Here is an 18,570-nt window from a genome sequence, read left to right on the forward strand (position 1 = left end):
GGCTTAACCCAAGGAAGTGAGTAGTTTGGGTTGGGGCTGTGTGGCCGTTAAAATCTGTGAAACCTATCATCCCAACCAAACCCACCTCCAACCTGCTCATTTCTGGTTGGAAGGAGGGCAGACCACCAACCTGCTCTCTGGATTTGAACTTTAATTATGTTACTGAGTCTACAAACCTCATTGTTATGCAGATCCACAATTGCAGCTGTTCATTGAATCATAGAATAGAAACCCCACAGTGCAGAAGGAGGCCATAAGTCCCACTGAGTCTGCACCGACCACTAGGTCCTATTCCCGTAACCCCACACATTTACCCAGCTAATCCTCTGGCACTAGGGTCAACTTAGCATGGCCAATCAACCTAATCCACACATCTTTGGAGCATGGGAGGAACCTGGAGCACCCGGAGGAAATCAACGCAGACACAGGGAGAACGTGCAGACTACACGCAGCCAGTGACCCGAGGCTGGAATTGAACCCGAGTCCTTGGCACTGTGACGCAGCAGTGCTAACCACAGTGCCAGCCCAAATATTTGCTCCAGGTGACGCTCAAACTCACAACGTTGGCATAGCCCACTGGCTGGACTGCTGTATAAACACCACATGCTAACCGATTGTGCCACTAGGGCACATGTTGTTGGTCAGGTTTCCCAAGGATCGGGGAACCTGACTGTTTCATCCCGGTAAGGACTTTCTGGATTCAAAAGATAAGTGCCTTTTCCAAATCAATCTCCAGGCATCCAATTTCCTAATCACCAAACCCCCCCCGTCTTCCCCGGACTACTGACATGGTCCACTTCCCTCCGCAATAGTTGAGAAGTTTACTTTTATAAGGGGATGTACTTTGTGGAGGCTGCAATATGCAGTTCATCTCAACCAATAAATCTTCCTTCTGATTTTTGTTACTCGGAATATTTTTTCCAGGTTTTATTCTGTAACATGGACTATGTTTTTGTGGATGTAATTTCCTTGATGTGTCAGTATCTAATGTTCTAATTAACTGATTTGTGCTGCATTTACGTGTTACGTAGCCTAAGAAACCTTGTGTTACTATTGCAGCTGCAAATTAGCAAAAGGGCTTTTGTATTTTGATAATGGCCTATCCCTTTGTTTGTTTGTGATATTTGTACTGCATGCACTGAATAAAAGGAGGCCAGATTGCAGATGATCAGATATTTTTAATTCACTGCCATTGTTGCTTGTTAACTAATTTTAATTGAGTTGGTGGTGTTGCCAAGAGGGAAAATGAGTAATTAGTTCATTATCGTTAGTAAAAAAAAGCCTTCTTTTCACCTTTTGCTACCTCCCTCCTGTCCAGTGGTCCCTTTTCAAATAGGCCAATATCTATAGAAACCATTGAAACCCTACAGTACAGAAGGAGGCCATTCAGTCTGCGCCGACAACAGTCCCAGCCCAGGCTCTCTCTCCACAACTCCACAAATTTATCACGGTAATCCCCCTAATCTACACATCCCAGGACACTAAAGGGGCAATTTAGCATGGCCAATCAACCTTACCTGCACATCTTTGGACTGTGGGAGGAAACCGGAGCACCCAGAGGAAATCCATGCAGACACGGGCAGAGACTCCTCAGAGGCATTGTCCCAAGTCAGTATTCGAACCCAGGTCCCTGGAGCTATGAGGCAACAGTGCTAACCACTGTGCTACTGTGCCACCCTGGATATATGGAATATATTTACATCCATATACATTACCTCAACCATTTGAACATAAACAGTATTTAATTCTGATGCATTACTAATGAGCATCTCAGAAGTGGTTGTTAGAACATGATCAGGTGCAGGAGACTTGGGTTTTTTTTTCTCTTCCCTAATCTAGGGGCATCAAAGTGAATCATAGTCCCATTAACGTCACCCTTGTTGAAATCTGCTAGTCCTTGGAAATTGCTTACTTCAGTGAGACCCTGAAAAATTGGGGAAATCAATGGCAACCAAAATGTAAGCTGCATTTATAGGACACTCCTCAAAGCAAAACTTCTGAGACCACTTTATGGAGGAAAACATCAATTGGGAGTTTGTTTACTAAAGGATCTTTTCAAGGGATGCTTTTTAAAAATAAATTCACTATACTATAGACGTAGAAATTAAGAACACAGCTGTTGCACCACATTGGCCATTGTACTGTGTGCTAAAATAATACATTAGAAATAAAAAACAAGCTTGTATTTAAATAGTGCGCTTCCACATCACTGATCATCTCGAAGCACTTAGCAGTCAATTAAATACTTCTGTTTTATTTTATGAAACTCAGAATCCAATGTGCAAATAGCAAACTTCCACCAACAGTAAGTTGATAATGACCAGATAATCTGTTTTGTGGTGCTGATTAAGGGTTGAAGTTTTGCTAGGATACCAGGGATGACACCCCTACTCTTGTCCAAAATATTGCCATGGGATCTTCTGCATGCACGAGAAATACCAGCTAGGGCTTTGGTTTAATCTCTCATCCGAAAGATGATGGGCTGGATTTTACGGCCTCGGTCAACCCGAGACTGGAAAACCCTGCTCGAGGTCAATGGACATTTCCATTGTCAGCCGCTCACCTGCTCCAATTTCAGGTGGGGTGGTAGAATTCCGGCGGACATCTCTGATGCCGCATCACTCCCTCAGTACTGCGTTGGAGTGTCAGCCTTGACTTTTATGCTCAAGCCCTGGGCTGGGACTTGGATCCTGAACTGTGTGATTCAGAGGTTACCACAAGCTGAGCAGCTCGTGCAGTGACCATGTTATTGCGTTTAATAAAAGAAGATAAAATGGTTCTCACTAAATAGGTCATTCCCATTTTCACAGAATTTTTTTGAAGTTGTTGAATCATTCTCATCTCTGTGTCATTACTGTGCAGTTATTCTAAGGAGCACCCGAGATAAACTCCACAAGAAATCATTGACAGCTCTCAAAAAGTAAGACTGCATGTTTGTTTTTATTTTAGAATAAACTAGAATTGAGAGTCCAACTACCATTGATGGCGGTTTGAACAAGCTGGTTATCATAAGATTTGCTGTCTTTGATGTGGGGATATCCATATGTGTTTGTTTTTTTTAAATAAGGGATTGAGTACTTATGGGAATTAAATGTATTGAATGGGCTTTCTTGAATGAGTGTTTTATGTCTATCATGAAATGTGTAATAGATATTAGATCTTTATTTTTGTTCATCTCAGCATGACTCCCAAGGTCTGCACTTGGTGGATACTTGGTGGGTGAGTTGCCTGGAGAGTGTAAGGGAAAACGGTGGTGGGTGGGGGAGCATGGATTGCCATGAGTCACCACTAAGTTTGCATAAGAATTATAAAGGTTCTTGAAGGCGGCGGGAATTCATAAGTTGGCAGGAGTCGTCACTCAGTTGGCACCAGAGCTATAAGGGACATTGGGATGAATGGGGGCCATGAGTTGCTCTTATGAGTGGGAGCATAAAGGGTGAGACCTAGTGGGCCTAATACTTAACAGAACAAATGGGATGAAATATTAGAGAACTTTTAACTGTAGAAGCAATCAAGCAGTAATAATGTAATCATGATGATAAGAACTTTGGCATTATCTCAATAAATGACTATTGAAACTGCAAGTGCAGATTTTTTTGGCAGCCCCTGTTGGCACCTCCAATCAGTGTCCAGGCCTAACTTTATCCCACACCTGGCTCCCTGGATCCGTCCATTTAGCGCATTTTTTTTCCAAGATGGGTGCAGTAAGTTCGGATAGCTGGATCATAGAGTTAAAATCAGGTCCTTTGTTAGTATTAGACCGCCAATCAATCTTCTATCGCATTGTACATGGGAAATTGAGACCAAATGAAGTATAAGAAAGAACAACTTGCATTATATTGCAAGTCTGTAATATCAAGCACTTTATAGCCAACTAAGAACTTTTAAAGTGTAGTCATTGTTGCTTTATAGGAAATACAACCTTTGAGAAGAGATGGGCAAAGTTACTAAATTGCATTTGCAGGGCTTGAGGACTAGTGTTTAAATATAGTTAGACAAATTCTGGGAGAGATCAGGGAGCAGGATTAATCCCATGTACATAGACAGCAATTCATTTTGTTGTACAAAATAGAAGCATTTACATGAGGTACAGTATAAAACTTGATTAAATCATTGTAGGTATTTTAGACCTGATTGATACAAGCTTTTCTGTTCCCTACTCATTCTTCAGAAATTACCAATGATTTGAAATAATTTTCCCCCCTTCAAAATTTAATTAACTTATAAGCATCTAAATTTACATTTAAGGAATGTTATTTGTAATATGCCAGCTCCTATCTTTATTTTACTATTGTAAACCATTTAACATGATTATAAACCTGTGATTATAGGGACCAATTAAAAAGATTGTGATTTGTTTCCAAACATACAATTTTTCTGGAAATGATTCACAGACCACTTGATTTCTGATGATGAAGTCATGTCAATATTGACTTTTTGGGATGTACTGAAATAATGTGAAGCTCTTTTGTTGCCAGCAATCATTTTACAGAGTTGGGCAGGTCGCTCTGTTGTTCTTGCTTAATGCCGTTTGTAATTGTGTCATCATTTATAAAGAAGGCAGCAAGTTAGAGATTTGACATCTGCATCATAATTTGCACGAGTAAGAAATTTTCTTTACTCTTGGATAGTTGAGCGTTGAATACATAAGAAAATCCACCACCCTGAATATGAGCCTAAAGATACTGTAAACTGTATCCCTCCATTCCTCATACTGGAGTACATTGTAAGAAGTCTCACAACACCAGATTAAAGTCCAACAGGTTTATTTGGTGTCTCAAGCTTTTGGAGCGCTGCTCCTTCCATCAGGTGAGTCACTCATCACTCACCTGATGAAGGATCAGCACTCCGAAAGCTTATGATACCAAATAAACCTGTTGGACTTTAACCTGATGCTGGGAGACTTTTTACTGTGCCCACCCCAGTCCAATGCAGGCATCTCCATGTCATGGAGGACATTGACACAGATTGGCAATAGTTGAAGCTTAAAAATCTGCACCTCGCATTGGAACAATGCTAGAGCTTAACTGACCAAAGTAATATAGACTATCAGCATAGGATACTGATGAACGTTTCACAGCCTTATGCCTATCTGTAGAACTACCCTTGTCTTCAGAATACTGAGTATCAGGCATACCCATCTCCCAGGCTGCAATAGCAGATTTCATCAGTTAACTGGCTGGACTGGCCAATTGTTAAGGTGACATGTTATGTAGCTGGGAGCAGAAAGTTGTGAAGGGCATAGAGTAAATAAGTGAACAAAACTAAAGCAAATGGAGTTCAAAGTCGATCTAACAAAGATAAATTGGATTGCATTCTTAATGACAAAAGACGAAAAACCGTCAAGGAACAAATGGATGTGGGTGTGCAGGAATGGAAATCACTAAAAGCTAAATAGAAAGAATAGTCAAAAAAAATGAAATGGGAGTTGGAGATCCAAAATTCAGAGAATGAGGAAATTAGAATGTTAATTAGATACGATGCTTTTTTTTAATGAAACACTCATTTTCATAATTTCACAACTTCTGACAATAATTCATTAGACTTGAGAAGAGAATAAACACAGATTTAACTTTATACAAATCATCTTTCATATTTCATTCATGTGTTTACTTTTGAAGAATAAAAGATTTGTGGAACATAATGCCAGTCATATTCTATAGATCAGAGTGCGGATTTGTCTGTGTTCGATTGCCTTACCTAAATAAAAGACTCATAATAATGCCTCATTGAAAACTTGTTCCGTATGTCTTGTGATTTCTTCAATGGTTTCGTTGAACATCTAAGGCATCTAATATTTCTGAGTAATCAACATTGCAATATTAACCATTAACAAAAATGAATGGTCATAAAATATCAAATCAAACTTGAAAATGCATAGATAGAAGAGGAAACAAGTGATCAAAGGAAGAAATAAAACAAAAACTGATCTGTTTGTACTGACTAGTTCAGCTGCTTGATTCTGGGTTTCCAGCCCAATTTTGCTAATACAGCCAATCAATTTGTTTGTATGTGAGCCACATTTGCATAAGTGAGTAACATTGAGGGCTTGTAATTCTTGGTATACTCAGGCTTGTTCAGCAAATGTTGCCAACTTGAGCTTGCTTGAAGCTACTTATATTCAAATGTTGGGATCTGCCCTCTGCAGGCAAAAGGAATATGTCCAGGCGTCATGGTGAATTAAATAATTTGAATTAAAGTATGAGGCACAATTGTTCAATGGTGTGTTCTCTATGACAGTGCTTTGACCAATCAATTAGCACCCTTTTCTAATGCAGTATCAATTGTTGAACCTTTTGAAATTTGGCATTCTACTGTCTGTCCTGATGAGTGCAGGATGAAAAGCTTTGACAGCATGTCTATTTTTTTCAGAACATATGCCTTTGAGAAAAATAATCCACAGGCAGGAGAGGGAACCTTGAGTGTTATGGTTTTGCCCCTTTTGCTCTCTCCACTCAAATCAGCCAGTGGAGTATAGACTAAAGGTCTTAAAACAAAAAAGAATAAATCTCTCTGTTCCAGGTCTATATAACTTAACATCTTTGAGGCCACTGGGAGATGTTTGTTTCCTCATAGGATGAAACATCCGATCAGTTCCAACAGATAGCAAGAATCCTTAAAGAAAAAAGGTCCCATAATATGAAACAAGTGCAAGGGAAATCTGGCTTCTAAAAACAATTGTGCAAAAATGAAGATCTTTCTATATATTCTCTAATTTTCAGAAAAGGTTTGTTTTCAGTATTTCAGCAATGTTATTGTAGCTTTGGGAGAAAAAATTACATTTTTGTTACATTTTTGCTTTTTTGACATTTACTTGTGACCTGTAATAATTAGTTTTGATAGTAGGAGTGAGCCAGACAGATCAGAAACTACATATTCAGTTTTCAGAGTGCTGCGGTTATCCAATCTTAATGTAGCATTAAATATAAAATATTATTGGCTATGCTAATAAAGAAAAAGTAAAATGCTTGGTGTTTTACTGTGGAAATGCCACTTGTAAATGCATTCAATCATAGCAATTGAATCATCTGAAAACTGTTGCTATGTAACAGCTGTTCGAGATTTTATAAATATGTTAAATCAAATGTCCTGAAGAAGGAAAGTCTCCTTTTAGTTTACTGTTTTTCTTTATATTGAGTTTCTATATTTTCACTTTGGCGTTTAGCATTATAATTCTGATTTTCTGTCCCTTTTTTATAGAGCACACCGCTTGGATTCTGATGACCATCAGATTGCACTCTACCTCTCCCTACAATTGGCCTTCAACAGGCAGGTGAGTGTAATTGTCCTAATTCCCGTGCGTGCCATTAGTGTATTATTTCTGCTCAGGCAATGACATATTAGGCTTTTTAGGACAAGCGACACTAATAGTTAAAGCACTTGGAAAATGCAGAAACAAACCATTTGGCCCATTGAGTCTGCACCAACTCTCCAACAGAGCATCCCACCCAGACAGTAATCCTGTACCCTACGTATTTACCCTGCTAATCCCCTAACCTAAAGGGCATTTTAGCATGGCTAATCAACCTAACCTACACATCTTTAGACTGTGAAAGTAAACAGGAGTACCCAGAGGAAACCCACATAGCATGTGCAAATGTTAAACAATTACCTAAGGCCGGAATTGAATCCGGGTCCCTGGCTCTGTGAGGCAGTAGTACTAACCACTGTGCCAGTATCTGCATCTAATCATTCCAGCTTTTTTTTATATTGAATTCACATTTCACCATGTGCTGTGGTGGGATTCAAACCTCTTGTCTCTGGATTGTTAGTCCAGCGAAATACTACTCTTCCACTGCCTCCCTTCATAGTAATGATTTATCTGATATCTTTCTAAATAAAAGATTATTTCCCAGGTAAATAAAGCTTTTTCGCAAAAAATTCTTTCAAAAAGACCATTCCTCTATCTGCTCAGTCTAATAAGAGTTTTTTAAAAAATCCCTATCTGATTTCACAGAATCCCTACAGTGCAGAAGGAGGCCATTTGGTCCATCGGGCCTGCACCAACAACAATCTCACCCAGGCCTTATCCCTGTAACCCACGTATTTACCCTACTAGTCCCCTGATTCCAAGGATACATTTGCTATGGCCAATCAACCTAACATGCACATCTTTGGAGTGTGAGTGGAAACCAGAGCATCCGGAGACATGGGGAGAAAATGCAAACTCCACACAGACAGTCACCCAAACAGGGAATCTAACCTGAGTCCCTGCCTCTGTGAGGCAGCAGTGCTTAACACTGTGCCACTATGTTGCTCAAAGAAAGAAAGATGTTTTCCATTTGTATGGTGATTCATTCTTTCAGTGTTTTGGATTTTAGCTTCAAGTTGACTAAGGACAGAGGGGTGACACTGGTGAGAGGGAGATTTCAAAATAAATCTCAAGGTTTTCATTTTAAGAAACAAATTGGTTTAGTTGGAAAAAGAGGTTGTCCGACCTTGAAAGAAAGAGTGAATATTTGAAACTTATTGGTATTTCCAAGTAGAAATTAATGTCAAATGTACTGAATTGATAGTGATTGGAAAAAACCTTAACATTCACAACGTTAGATAGTATGCATTTATACACAGGCATATCAGTGGCAGCGTAATAATGGAGCTTGAAAAAAATGATGAAAATGTTACCTATAAAATAACCTTAAATTTGCAATGTTATTTTGAGTAAGGGATAGACATAAAGTTAGTTCATGTTTGTTTTCATTTATCTCCTCTGGTCTTCACTTTCATTCCTTTCTGGGGTACTGATTGCGTCCTTAGTGCACAGAACGGTGTGTTTACTAACCAAAATGTTGTTGGAGTCAACTTTTTAATCATCTAACTATTTTTTTTCAGTCAACCAGTTGTTCCTCAATACAGTCATTAGATTTCTGAAAACATCTGCAGCAGTAGCAACAATTTACATCTAATTTTGTAGCCAGATTCATCCTGTTAAACATCTTAAATGTTTCCTGGATTTAAATAACACGCTGGGCCCAATTTTACCATCATGTTGGGCCTGTTTTCGGGCGTGGTAAAGGTGTGAGGCAAGTAACGCGATCTGAACCCGCCTCTGCCTGGTTCCTCCTTTACCGAGGCCTGAAAATAGCCAAAAATTGCATGCATTTGAATTGACTTAATGGGCTGCAAGCCCAACTTTACTGGCACTTCCCCCTTTACCACTGCATTCGCCCATCTGGAATAGGCGCGAAACAGAAATGCTCCATATAAGTCCAATTCGGGCGCCCCATCGGTAAGGATTAGTCGGGAGAAAAGTGCTGAGTGCCCAATGACTCTCTGCTTGAGATTGGTGGTAATGGTGGTGGTGGTGAGGGGGGTGGGGTTTGGAGAGAAGGTGTATCCGCTGCTGCCCTGCCTGTGATCAGTGAGGTGGGGGGGAGGGGGTCTGTTGGCACTCTGCCTGTGATCAGTGAAGAGGAGGGGGGCAGAAGGGCCCACATTTGCTCTGGGTGGCAGGGGGTTAAGGGGGTCACTAATGTTGTGGGGGTAAGGCAATATCTGTGGGGGGACCATGGAAAGGCATTATCTGGCCTGGGAGGCTTGTGGCAGGGAAACAGCATTCTATCTCTTTTTTTCCCTGTGCATGCACTGATTGGACCTGCAGAGTTTTGAGCGCGTTTAGCCCTGCCCACAGGCTTGTGCAGCGCAATTTGGACTCGCTGATATTTTTGCAGACAGAGTGAGCATGGGGGCTAAAAGTCGGATCTGAAACACTCCCAGTTTCAAGTCCGCCCAGCACGTAGAATGAAAATGGTAAAATTGGGCTGCTGGTCTATAGCAAAGCTGGGTCTAACAAATATGACAAGCTTGAAACATTTTGCAGGTATTACTATGAATACATTAAAGCAGGATGTTATTCGGGTAGGATTTTCATGTCGAAAATATGACCCTGTTAAAAGCATTTTTGTGTATGAGTGCATTAACGTTTTAAATAATCCAACTATCTTTCATCACTTGGTGCTGATTGTTGATTTGGCTTTGAATACACTGGGATTTTCACTGATTGTCAGGAAGACGGTCAGCTCTCTGGAGACAGACTTGCTGGAAACAGTCTGAAGTAGATCTTTTCTGGTTGAGTATCCAATATGTTAACATCCCTTTCAGGTCAAAATTAATTAACATATTTCCTCTGAAGTACAAGATACATAAAAATATTTTTCATACTGTTCATGGGGACTATATTTTATTTACCGAGAGAATACTTCTCTGTTCCCTTTCCTGCACGTTCTTTCCTCTTTATTCATTTTCTTAAGGTTAAGTTCCTTATTGCTTTGGAAGTGTTTTATACTTGCTCCTATTTAGTTTGTCTATTTCCTTCTGATTTTTAGTTTGGTCTTCACTTTTCTCTATTTGTTCTTTCACCTCATTACTGATATTAGTGTGATTGAAATAGCTCAAAGTGGTTTGTGTTTTACTGAAGATAGAAGTTATGTTCTTTCAACAAATCTTTCTTTCTTGGATGCTCCACCCAAAAGGGGTACAGTTAAAATGTTGATGCCATTTAACTTCTTAAGTGGCCTGGGCAAAACATGGCAATTGAAAATAAAATGAAGACTTCATGTGATGATTTTAAAATAGGCTTTATTAAATCATTTGTGCCTCAGTTTAAATGTAATTTGCAAATTTCTTATTACAAAAAAGTGTTGCATAGACACACTTGACACTAACTTTGAGCAGTTTCATTTCTTTATCTGAATTGGTTGTAATACTAAGGGGAATCCATTGTCTCTTGTGAATTAACAAGTAAAAATTGTGTTTTAATTGATTCATGGAAAAGTCATTTTCGTCTTATCTGCTTCCTCCTCTGATGTTTTATGTCCGGTGGCAGCAGTCATCCTCTTTATCCTCTGCTGATGCCACTTAGTTGTTATAAGCTGATTCTCCTTATAGCTGCCCCTTCCTGCCTTTATCCCATTTATTGGTTAAAGGGTGTCTATATGGAAGAGTGAGAGAAAAATCAACGTGATACTCGAGCAAGTGAACAAGTGTTTTTGTCAGTGACTTATTGTAATTTAAGCCTGGTTTTCACAGTCTAGAATTTAACAATGACAGACCTGGATTTTTCATTGACTCTGCAACTGGATCATTATGAATATTTTTGATGTTTTTAAATTTGTTTTGCAGATTTCTGAAGCTATTGAACAGTTACAAGTAGCACTTAAGCTCAGGAATGATGACATTCATTCTCTGCATTTGCTGACACTTCTGTTTTCTGCCCAAAAACATTATCAACGTGCTCTGGAGGTCATCAATATGGCAGTCAATGAATACCCAGAAAACTTCAGGTATTAATACAGAATAATTTGTTCATATATTAATCACCCGTATTTGATGAGATGCTTAGTTATCTGTGATTGGTACCTTTCCTTGTCCATCATCTATGGAATCAATTGAAATAATTAGTATTAATTCAAAAGCAAATTTGATAACTTGCTTTCAAAAATTAATGTCTGGGAATAGTATGTGAGTAATTTAAGATAACATATGTTAAGTTTGGTAAGCTTGGGAGAAAGTGATCTTGAATCTGTGGTTCCCAAAACACTCTGCTAAAGAGTGTTTTCCCTTGCTTCCTATTAATTGTTAGATATTGATTACCATGACCAGCCAATAACTCCGCTATTCTTACATAATTACTGGTCTGGTCGGTTTAGCTCAGTTGGCTGGATGGCTGGTTAATGATGCAGAGCAACATCAACAGTGCAGGTTCAGTTCCTGCCGCAGCAGATGGGAAAGCATTGTTGTTCCCATTCTGTGCCCGATTGAGGGCCCTGGCATCAGGAAAGCTAACCCCCTGTCCATGTCTCCAACTCTGCTGCACCCAGTTTTCTCCAGTCTTTTCTTAAATTGCAAAAAGTACCATCTTAGATCCACAATGTTCTTGCATTATTACAAGATCGTGATGCGCTTGTCAGTGAACTAATTGAGAGAAAACCCTAATATTTGAGTCCAAACCGAGGGCAGGGTTGGGAATAATGATTTCAGTGGCCAGAATTTTAGTGCCTCGCCATCTGCGGGGAATTGGAGCGGGTGAGGGCCGGACAATGGGAAGGTCCATTGACCTCGGGTGGGATTTTACTTTTTCGGGATGAGTGAGGCTGTAAAATCCCGCCCAGAATCTTAGAATCTTTTACGTGGCTTTTGCACAAATACTTGCTTAGAAAAGAGCAGGTGGTTAAAATTATTTTGTTATCTGCATCACTTTGTGATTTATAATTGTGTCTCACATCAATGGTTAAGGAACACCTTAACATTAAAGACTTAATTTCAGATCTGATGTTTCCAACAAATACACAGAAGTTGGAGAGTAGAGACCTGTGTAATTAGGGCCTGCTGTTACTATATTTTTAAAGGTTTTCGGCTTTTAATAATAGGTTTACAAATATTGCTTCCACTTAGAATCTTGACTCACTAGTGTCTGCACAGTAAGACCATTTCTGCCCCACGTGTAGAGCAGTTATTTTAAAGTCATGAACACTCAATAAAAAACTGACTTTTGTTACTTTCTATTCTGAAAATTACAAAATGAGCAGCCTTAAGCTGGATTATCTGTTTCCGAAAGCAAAGGGTGGAAACTGTACTACTGTTGCCAACTGCATGTAGTAAACAGGATTTGAGTCATGGGTTTCTGTGTCTGTGGATTGAATTGAACCCTTGCACAGGGCGGCCTGCAGCTGCAGCTGTAGGCAGGGATCAGGGGCTGTGGTTATTCTCCTCAGAGAAACAAAGGTTGGGAGGAGATTAATGGATGTTCTCATGAGGTGCCTAGACAGAATAGGTAGAGAGAAATTGTTCCCCTTGGCCAAAGGCTCAAGAATAAGATGGTACTGATCCAAAGTGAACGGCAAAAGCCTCATCACTGTCCTGGAAAACCCTATTACGCAGCGAGATCTGGAATGCAATGCTTGAGGGTGCTGTGGAGGCAAATTTAACTATGGCCTTCAGCAGAGCATTGGATAAGCACCTGAGAAGACAAAAAAACTGCAGGATCTCCCGGGGAAGGATGGGGAAATGGGATTAGCTGAGTGGCGCGCACACAGTAAGATATAGAGTTTAGAATGGCCTCAAGATTATGGAAGATTGAATGTCAGAGACCACACAAGGTCCAGGCAATGACCATCTCCAACAAGAGAGGATCTAACTATTGTCACATGACATTCAATGACCTTGCCATTGCTAAATCCCCCATTATTAACATTGTGGGCATTACCGTTGACCAGATACAGAACTCAAGTAACCATATAAATACTATGGCTACAAAAGCAGGTTATAGGCTAGGATTCCTGTAGTGAGTAACTCATCTCCTGACTCCCCAAAGTTTGTCTACCCTTTACAAGGCGCAGGTCAGGAGTTGTAGGAATTCTCCACATTTGCTTGGATGAGTGCAGCTCTAACAACACTCAAGAAGTTTGACACAATCCAGGACAAAGCAGCCTGCTTCATGTTATCCCAAACATTCACTCCCTCCACCACCATCAAACAGTTGTAACCATGTGTAATATCTACAAGATGCAGTGCAGGAACTCACAATTGCAGCAAGGAAGATTGCAAATTGGTAGTGTCGGTATGATGATGCAACTCTGTTTAACCCCAGTTCTGGGCTGTAGTGAGCTGAAGAGTCATGAGGCATTTGTTTATCTCTCAAGGAGAGTCTTTAAGACAGCCAACTAGTTTGTTTTTAATGGTGAAGCCAACTCCGTGGAGGCAACGATTTTCTTCTGGTGTACCTTTTCAATGGAAGATATAACTGCTTGAGCTTGTTCCTTGAGCTTACCCTTTGCCTGCCTGCTGGATTTCAGTTAGGCTGGCAATATCGATGTTGAAATGCTTGAGTGCCCAGGTAACAATAGCAATATGCAGTTCCAGTCTGTCATTCTCAAGGTTATCCATGAGGGTCCTGATGTTTCAGGTCTCAAACTTCATTTTAAGAGTGCAGGATGCCTACATGTGAGTTCTTTTAAAATGGGGTAGCCACTGTAGACCAGCTACCATACAGGCTTGATGGAGCAAGATCTTGGTCCATTGGCAAGGGGGTGCAAGACAACATGACCAAGATCTGTTCATTTTCTGGGCCTAGGCCAAACAAGCTGATGTATTCCAACTAATCTTCTTCCCACGGGACTCTTTCCCCTAGATTCATAAAATGCAGTTGTAGGCTCATGGGGGTGACACTGACCTCTCACTGTTAATGATGTGTTACTCCACTCGCTGTTAATGGCCCATTGCTTTTCTCTCATTGTTAATGGCCCCATTGCTCCCCTCTCTCGCTCTTAATGGCCCCATTGTTCCTCTTTCGCTGTTAATGGCTTCTCTCTTCTCTCCTACTGTTAATGGTGCCATTGCTCCTCTCTTGCTGTTAATGGCTCCTTGCTCCTCTCTCACTGCGAATGGCCCCCATTGATTCTCTCTCACTGTTAATGGCTCTTCGCTCCTCTCTCGCTGCTAATTTCTCTGTTGCTCTTCTCTCGCTGTTAATGTCTCCATTGCCCCTCTCTCACTGTTAATGGCTGTTTGTTCCTTTCTCAATGTTAATGCTCCATTGCTCCCCTCTCACTCTGCTGGGTGGTAGTCACTGCCTCTGGGTCCCCTTCACCCGGTCCAATTATGGGCACAATTAGACACCAATTTTACCAATGCCAGATTGTGTGGAGGCCACCAGCTGAATCAAGGCAGCTGCCCAGTAGCAGGCCAGTGGATCATCGTAGCCAGTGACTCCATGCCCTAATGACAGGGCCATGGGAATGAAAGGCCGCAGCCATGTATGTGAATAGATTTGCAGAAGGCGTACCTTTCCTAACCAATGTCCAGACCAGCTTCAGATCTGTTTTGTTCATTATTTCAGTGCTATGTTGAGGCTCCCTTGCCCTTGACTACCTGTCTTGGCAGCACCTACTTCTTTCAGCCTGGCATTGCTGCAGGCCTTCTGATTGGGCCCGGAGGATTGAGAGTCTGCTCACGGTCCATAATGGAACAATGAACACACAGGCAGCCAATTGGAGGTCTCCTTTTGCAGGCTTGTGCCAGCAGATGAGCTATTGACATGACTAGCTGCAGGATCCTGATTTGGGCTCACAGTGGCGGGCGGGCGGGGAGGTGTTTCATTATCCAAGGGTTAAACTGATCCTGGCTGTAGTTACAACAAATTGTTCAAATTAAATATTTGTTGTGAGAGGTTGTGAGAAGCAGAGGAGTTCCCTATTTTAAACAAATGTTGTATGCAGATTAATCTTTCAGGTTGTAATGGACAGCTACAATGTACTTTTAATTCTGCTGCTAACAAGGCCTGTCTGGCACATACTGCTCTTTTCAATAATTGAAGTACATTATGTGCGATCCACTTTATACTGCAGAAACGTTTTTGTGCTGAAGCAGTTTGTGTTGGGTGAAGTACCCAGTGTGGTATCTGTGTTGGTTAAATTCGAGGGCAAATGTATTAGTGCCAACACAGAATTGACTGCAATTGATTTTTCGACAAATAGCAGAGGAAAGCTTACCCGCTTGTTGCTGCCAATCAGTCAGTGTACACAATGGTCCCTGTTTTGAAGTTTAGTTGGATAAAGGCCGTCATTTTGCTGTGGAGGCTGTTTCTATAGTAATGATTGAGCAATTTTTTTTACCAGCTAACAATATAGTGAATTGCTAAGCTGTCAAAATAAGCAAAGTTGAAAGACAGGATTCCAACTGAGCAACAATAAGAGTCATTATTTAATTACAATGTTATAATTTTAACTTTATGATGGGTATAAATGATCTTTATCAAACTCGGCAGTATTTTACTTGGTGTTGTATTACAACAATAATTAGCTGAGCTGTCATCTTTGAGTCCCCTGTTAATTCATTTAAACATCACTGTGCAGCAAAGTCCCCTGATTGCTTATCCCTCTGCCCTTGGATAATCTGTTTCCTAGAGTCCACTCAAATCTAGGTTTTATCTTTAGACAGTTACTTGTCAAACAAAAGTGGAACAGAAAAATGTGTACCTCTAAGAGGAAGGAGAGAGGTCATTGTTCACAGCTGGACTGTGAAAGGTTAGCAACAAGCAAGGTAAAGAGTTTCTCACATTTGTGTAAAAAGCCAAGGAGCTGAAGTGGAAAGGAATGCTGCAGTGAGGGATGGCAGATTGCCAAGTCAGGACTGTCACTATGGCAAAATAGAAAAACATTTCTTTCATGATGCAGAACTTGTTGGTATTGTGACTTACTTGACAGACATAAACTGTCCTCCCAGCAATGAAGAACTATGAGGAAAAAGGTAAATATTTTCTCCTTTGTGCCTCAGTCTTAAAAGGAGAACTTTGGTGACCTGCTGTCAGCTTTTGGCAATGTTTTGGTGAACTTGGTCCCTAAGAGATGTAAGAGAGCAATCTTCCTAAATTTAGGTTGGCAACTCATCAATGTACAGTGCATTATTTTTGTAAACCCTTTTTCCACGTGACTAACGCTTGCTCCGCCCTGTGGGCCTTGCTGTTGTACCAACCAGTAGCCACGATTACAGGAAATTTTGACAAAGTGATTTCTATCTATAACTTCACCAATAACCAAAGACACATTGAATTTTTTAAAGAGGAATTCTTAAAAAAAAACAAGAAAATACACTGACCAAAGAAGGCTACTATGAGTCACCTGACATCTGGTTTTGTAAATTGACCACTTTTCTGGAAAGTTCCTATATGGATTATACCGCTGATCAATCTTGACATGTTGCATAGAATTTCATACCTCCAGCATGTCAAGATCCACTTCAAAAATAGACTCTTCAAAAGAAGACATGAAAAATAAAATGCTGGACTATAATCAACTTTAGTCCTGTCAAGACAATAAAAGCTACCAACTAACCAGATAGCCATATATGTTCAAAACCTCCTGTAGAGAATAAAATGACCCCATCTCCTGTTCATTTCTACAATCTGAAATGTGATGAAATAAAGATATGATTACTTGTTTGAAAACAATGACTGCAAGACATGTTAATTGAATTACCTCTTGGAATATACAGACAAGAGGTTTAAGAATTGGGTTTACTAAGCCAGAAACAGAGAGAAAAATCAAAATCATATGGAAATATTGCTGAAAAAAGCAGTAAGGAATTGCTCTGAAGCTAAAATTGACTCCAGCAAGGTGCAGTTACCTGAACTTCAATCAACTCCAAGATTTCAAAGAAAACCAGCTAACTTCAAACGACTGTAACATTCCACAATCTACGCCTCAAGGACAAGCAGTGGACTTGATCGTTTGCTCTTTTAACTTTTGTTTGGACTCTATTGCCTCTCACTTCTGAGATCTGTGTATATGTGCATCATAGGTTATTTTTCTTTTGTTTAGTAATTAATAAAGTAATTCTTTCATTGACTCAAGAAAACCTGGTTTGATTGGCCCCTTATTAACAAGTAAATACATTTGGAGTGGAAAAAGCATTTAAGGGAAAATAAATTTTTAAAATCCTGTCTTTTGACTACCTGAAGGGACTGAATTAAGGGGATTCAGTTCATTCTTCTTTACCTAGTTGTCACACATTCATAAATGAACAACATCGAAGAAAATTAATTCTCAATTCTAGGTTCCCCCCCCCCCTCCAATCTTTGTGTGTAGGCTAATGGTGAATTAACACTAGAACTGTAATACTAATGTGAATTTTCATTTCCCACCAACAGCACAGCTATGTACCTTGAATCCCAAGTCAGGACACAACTTAGGTCTGGAGAGTAAGAAGTCCTGGTACAACTGGTTATACTTCATTTTGCAGTGAACTTGTCTTTCACATCCTTTATACGTTCCATGGGATGAGAACTGATATGAAGCTGAAACTACTTTCACCAAGGCAAATTGGGTGTGGTGTATGATGGGTGAATAATTTCAAACTATCTATTGTTCACCATCACCATGTTAAAATTATGCTAATGTGATCACAACTTCAAGTTTATACGCAGTGCAGGGAATGCATTGATACGGATTGTAGATTATACCCTTCAGCCACGATCCATGGTATATAATGCATAAATCAAAGCAAGACACAATGTCCCATCATTGAGTTAGTTGGCAGAATCTTCCAAAATTTCATCTAAGTGCTGCCTCTGCCGAGGAAAGCCTACGTGCAGCTTCCCAGCTACACAGTTGGCTTTTCTCATTAGATATTCCAGCACTTAGAGTAAAAAAAAATCTTCTGACATCTCTGATGCCGTCATGATGGTTGGATCTATAGACCTGTCTCAGAGCTGCAAACAAAATTAGATCGAAAATGGATTAGCAGACACGAAACAGAGATTAAGAATAAATAGGTATTTTCCAAAGTGACAGGCAGTGACTATTGGGACCCTGCTGGAATCAGTGTTTGGGCCCCAGCTATTCACAATACACAAAAATGATTTGGATGAGAGAACCAAAAGTAATATTTCCAGGTTTGCTGATGAAACAAAATCTGTTGGGAATGTGAGAGGTGAGGAGGATGTTAAGAGGTTTCAAGGTGATTTAGACAAGTTGTGTGAGTGGACAAATATATGGCAGGTGCAGTATAATGTGACTCGATGTGAAATTATCCTCTTTGGATGGAGAAACTGAATGGCAGAGAATTATTTAAATG

General features: G+C 40.1%; 1 protein-coding gene across 1 annotated transcript in view; it reads left to right on the forward strand.

Moving 5' to 3' along the window:
* LOC145351047 (tetratricopeptide repeat protein 7A-like) overlaps nucleotides 1-18,570 on the forward strand; it is a 252,791-nt gene that overhangs the window by 124,187 nt on the left and 110,034 nt on the right. Inside the window, exons 13-15 of the mRNA XM_080200649.1 lie at nucleotides 2,863-2,920; nucleotides 7,201-7,273; nucleotides 11,122-11,282. Coding sequence (XP_080056775.1) covers nucleotides 2,863-2,920; nucleotides 7,201-7,273; nucleotides 11,122-11,282 — 292 coding nt within the window. The remainder of the gene's footprint in view (nucleotides 1-2,862; nucleotides 2,921-7,200; nucleotides 7,274-11,121; nucleotides 11,283-18,570) is intronic.

The sequence above is a fragment of the Carcharhinus amblyrhynchos genome, chromosome 12, assembly GCF_965287045.1.
Source record: "Carcharhinus amblyrhynchos chromosome 12, sCarAmb.v2.hapA, whole genome shotgun sequence".
NCBI lineage: Eukaryota > Metazoa > Chordata > Chondrichthyes > Carcharhiniformes > Carcharhinidae > Carcharhinus > Carcharhinus amblyrhynchos.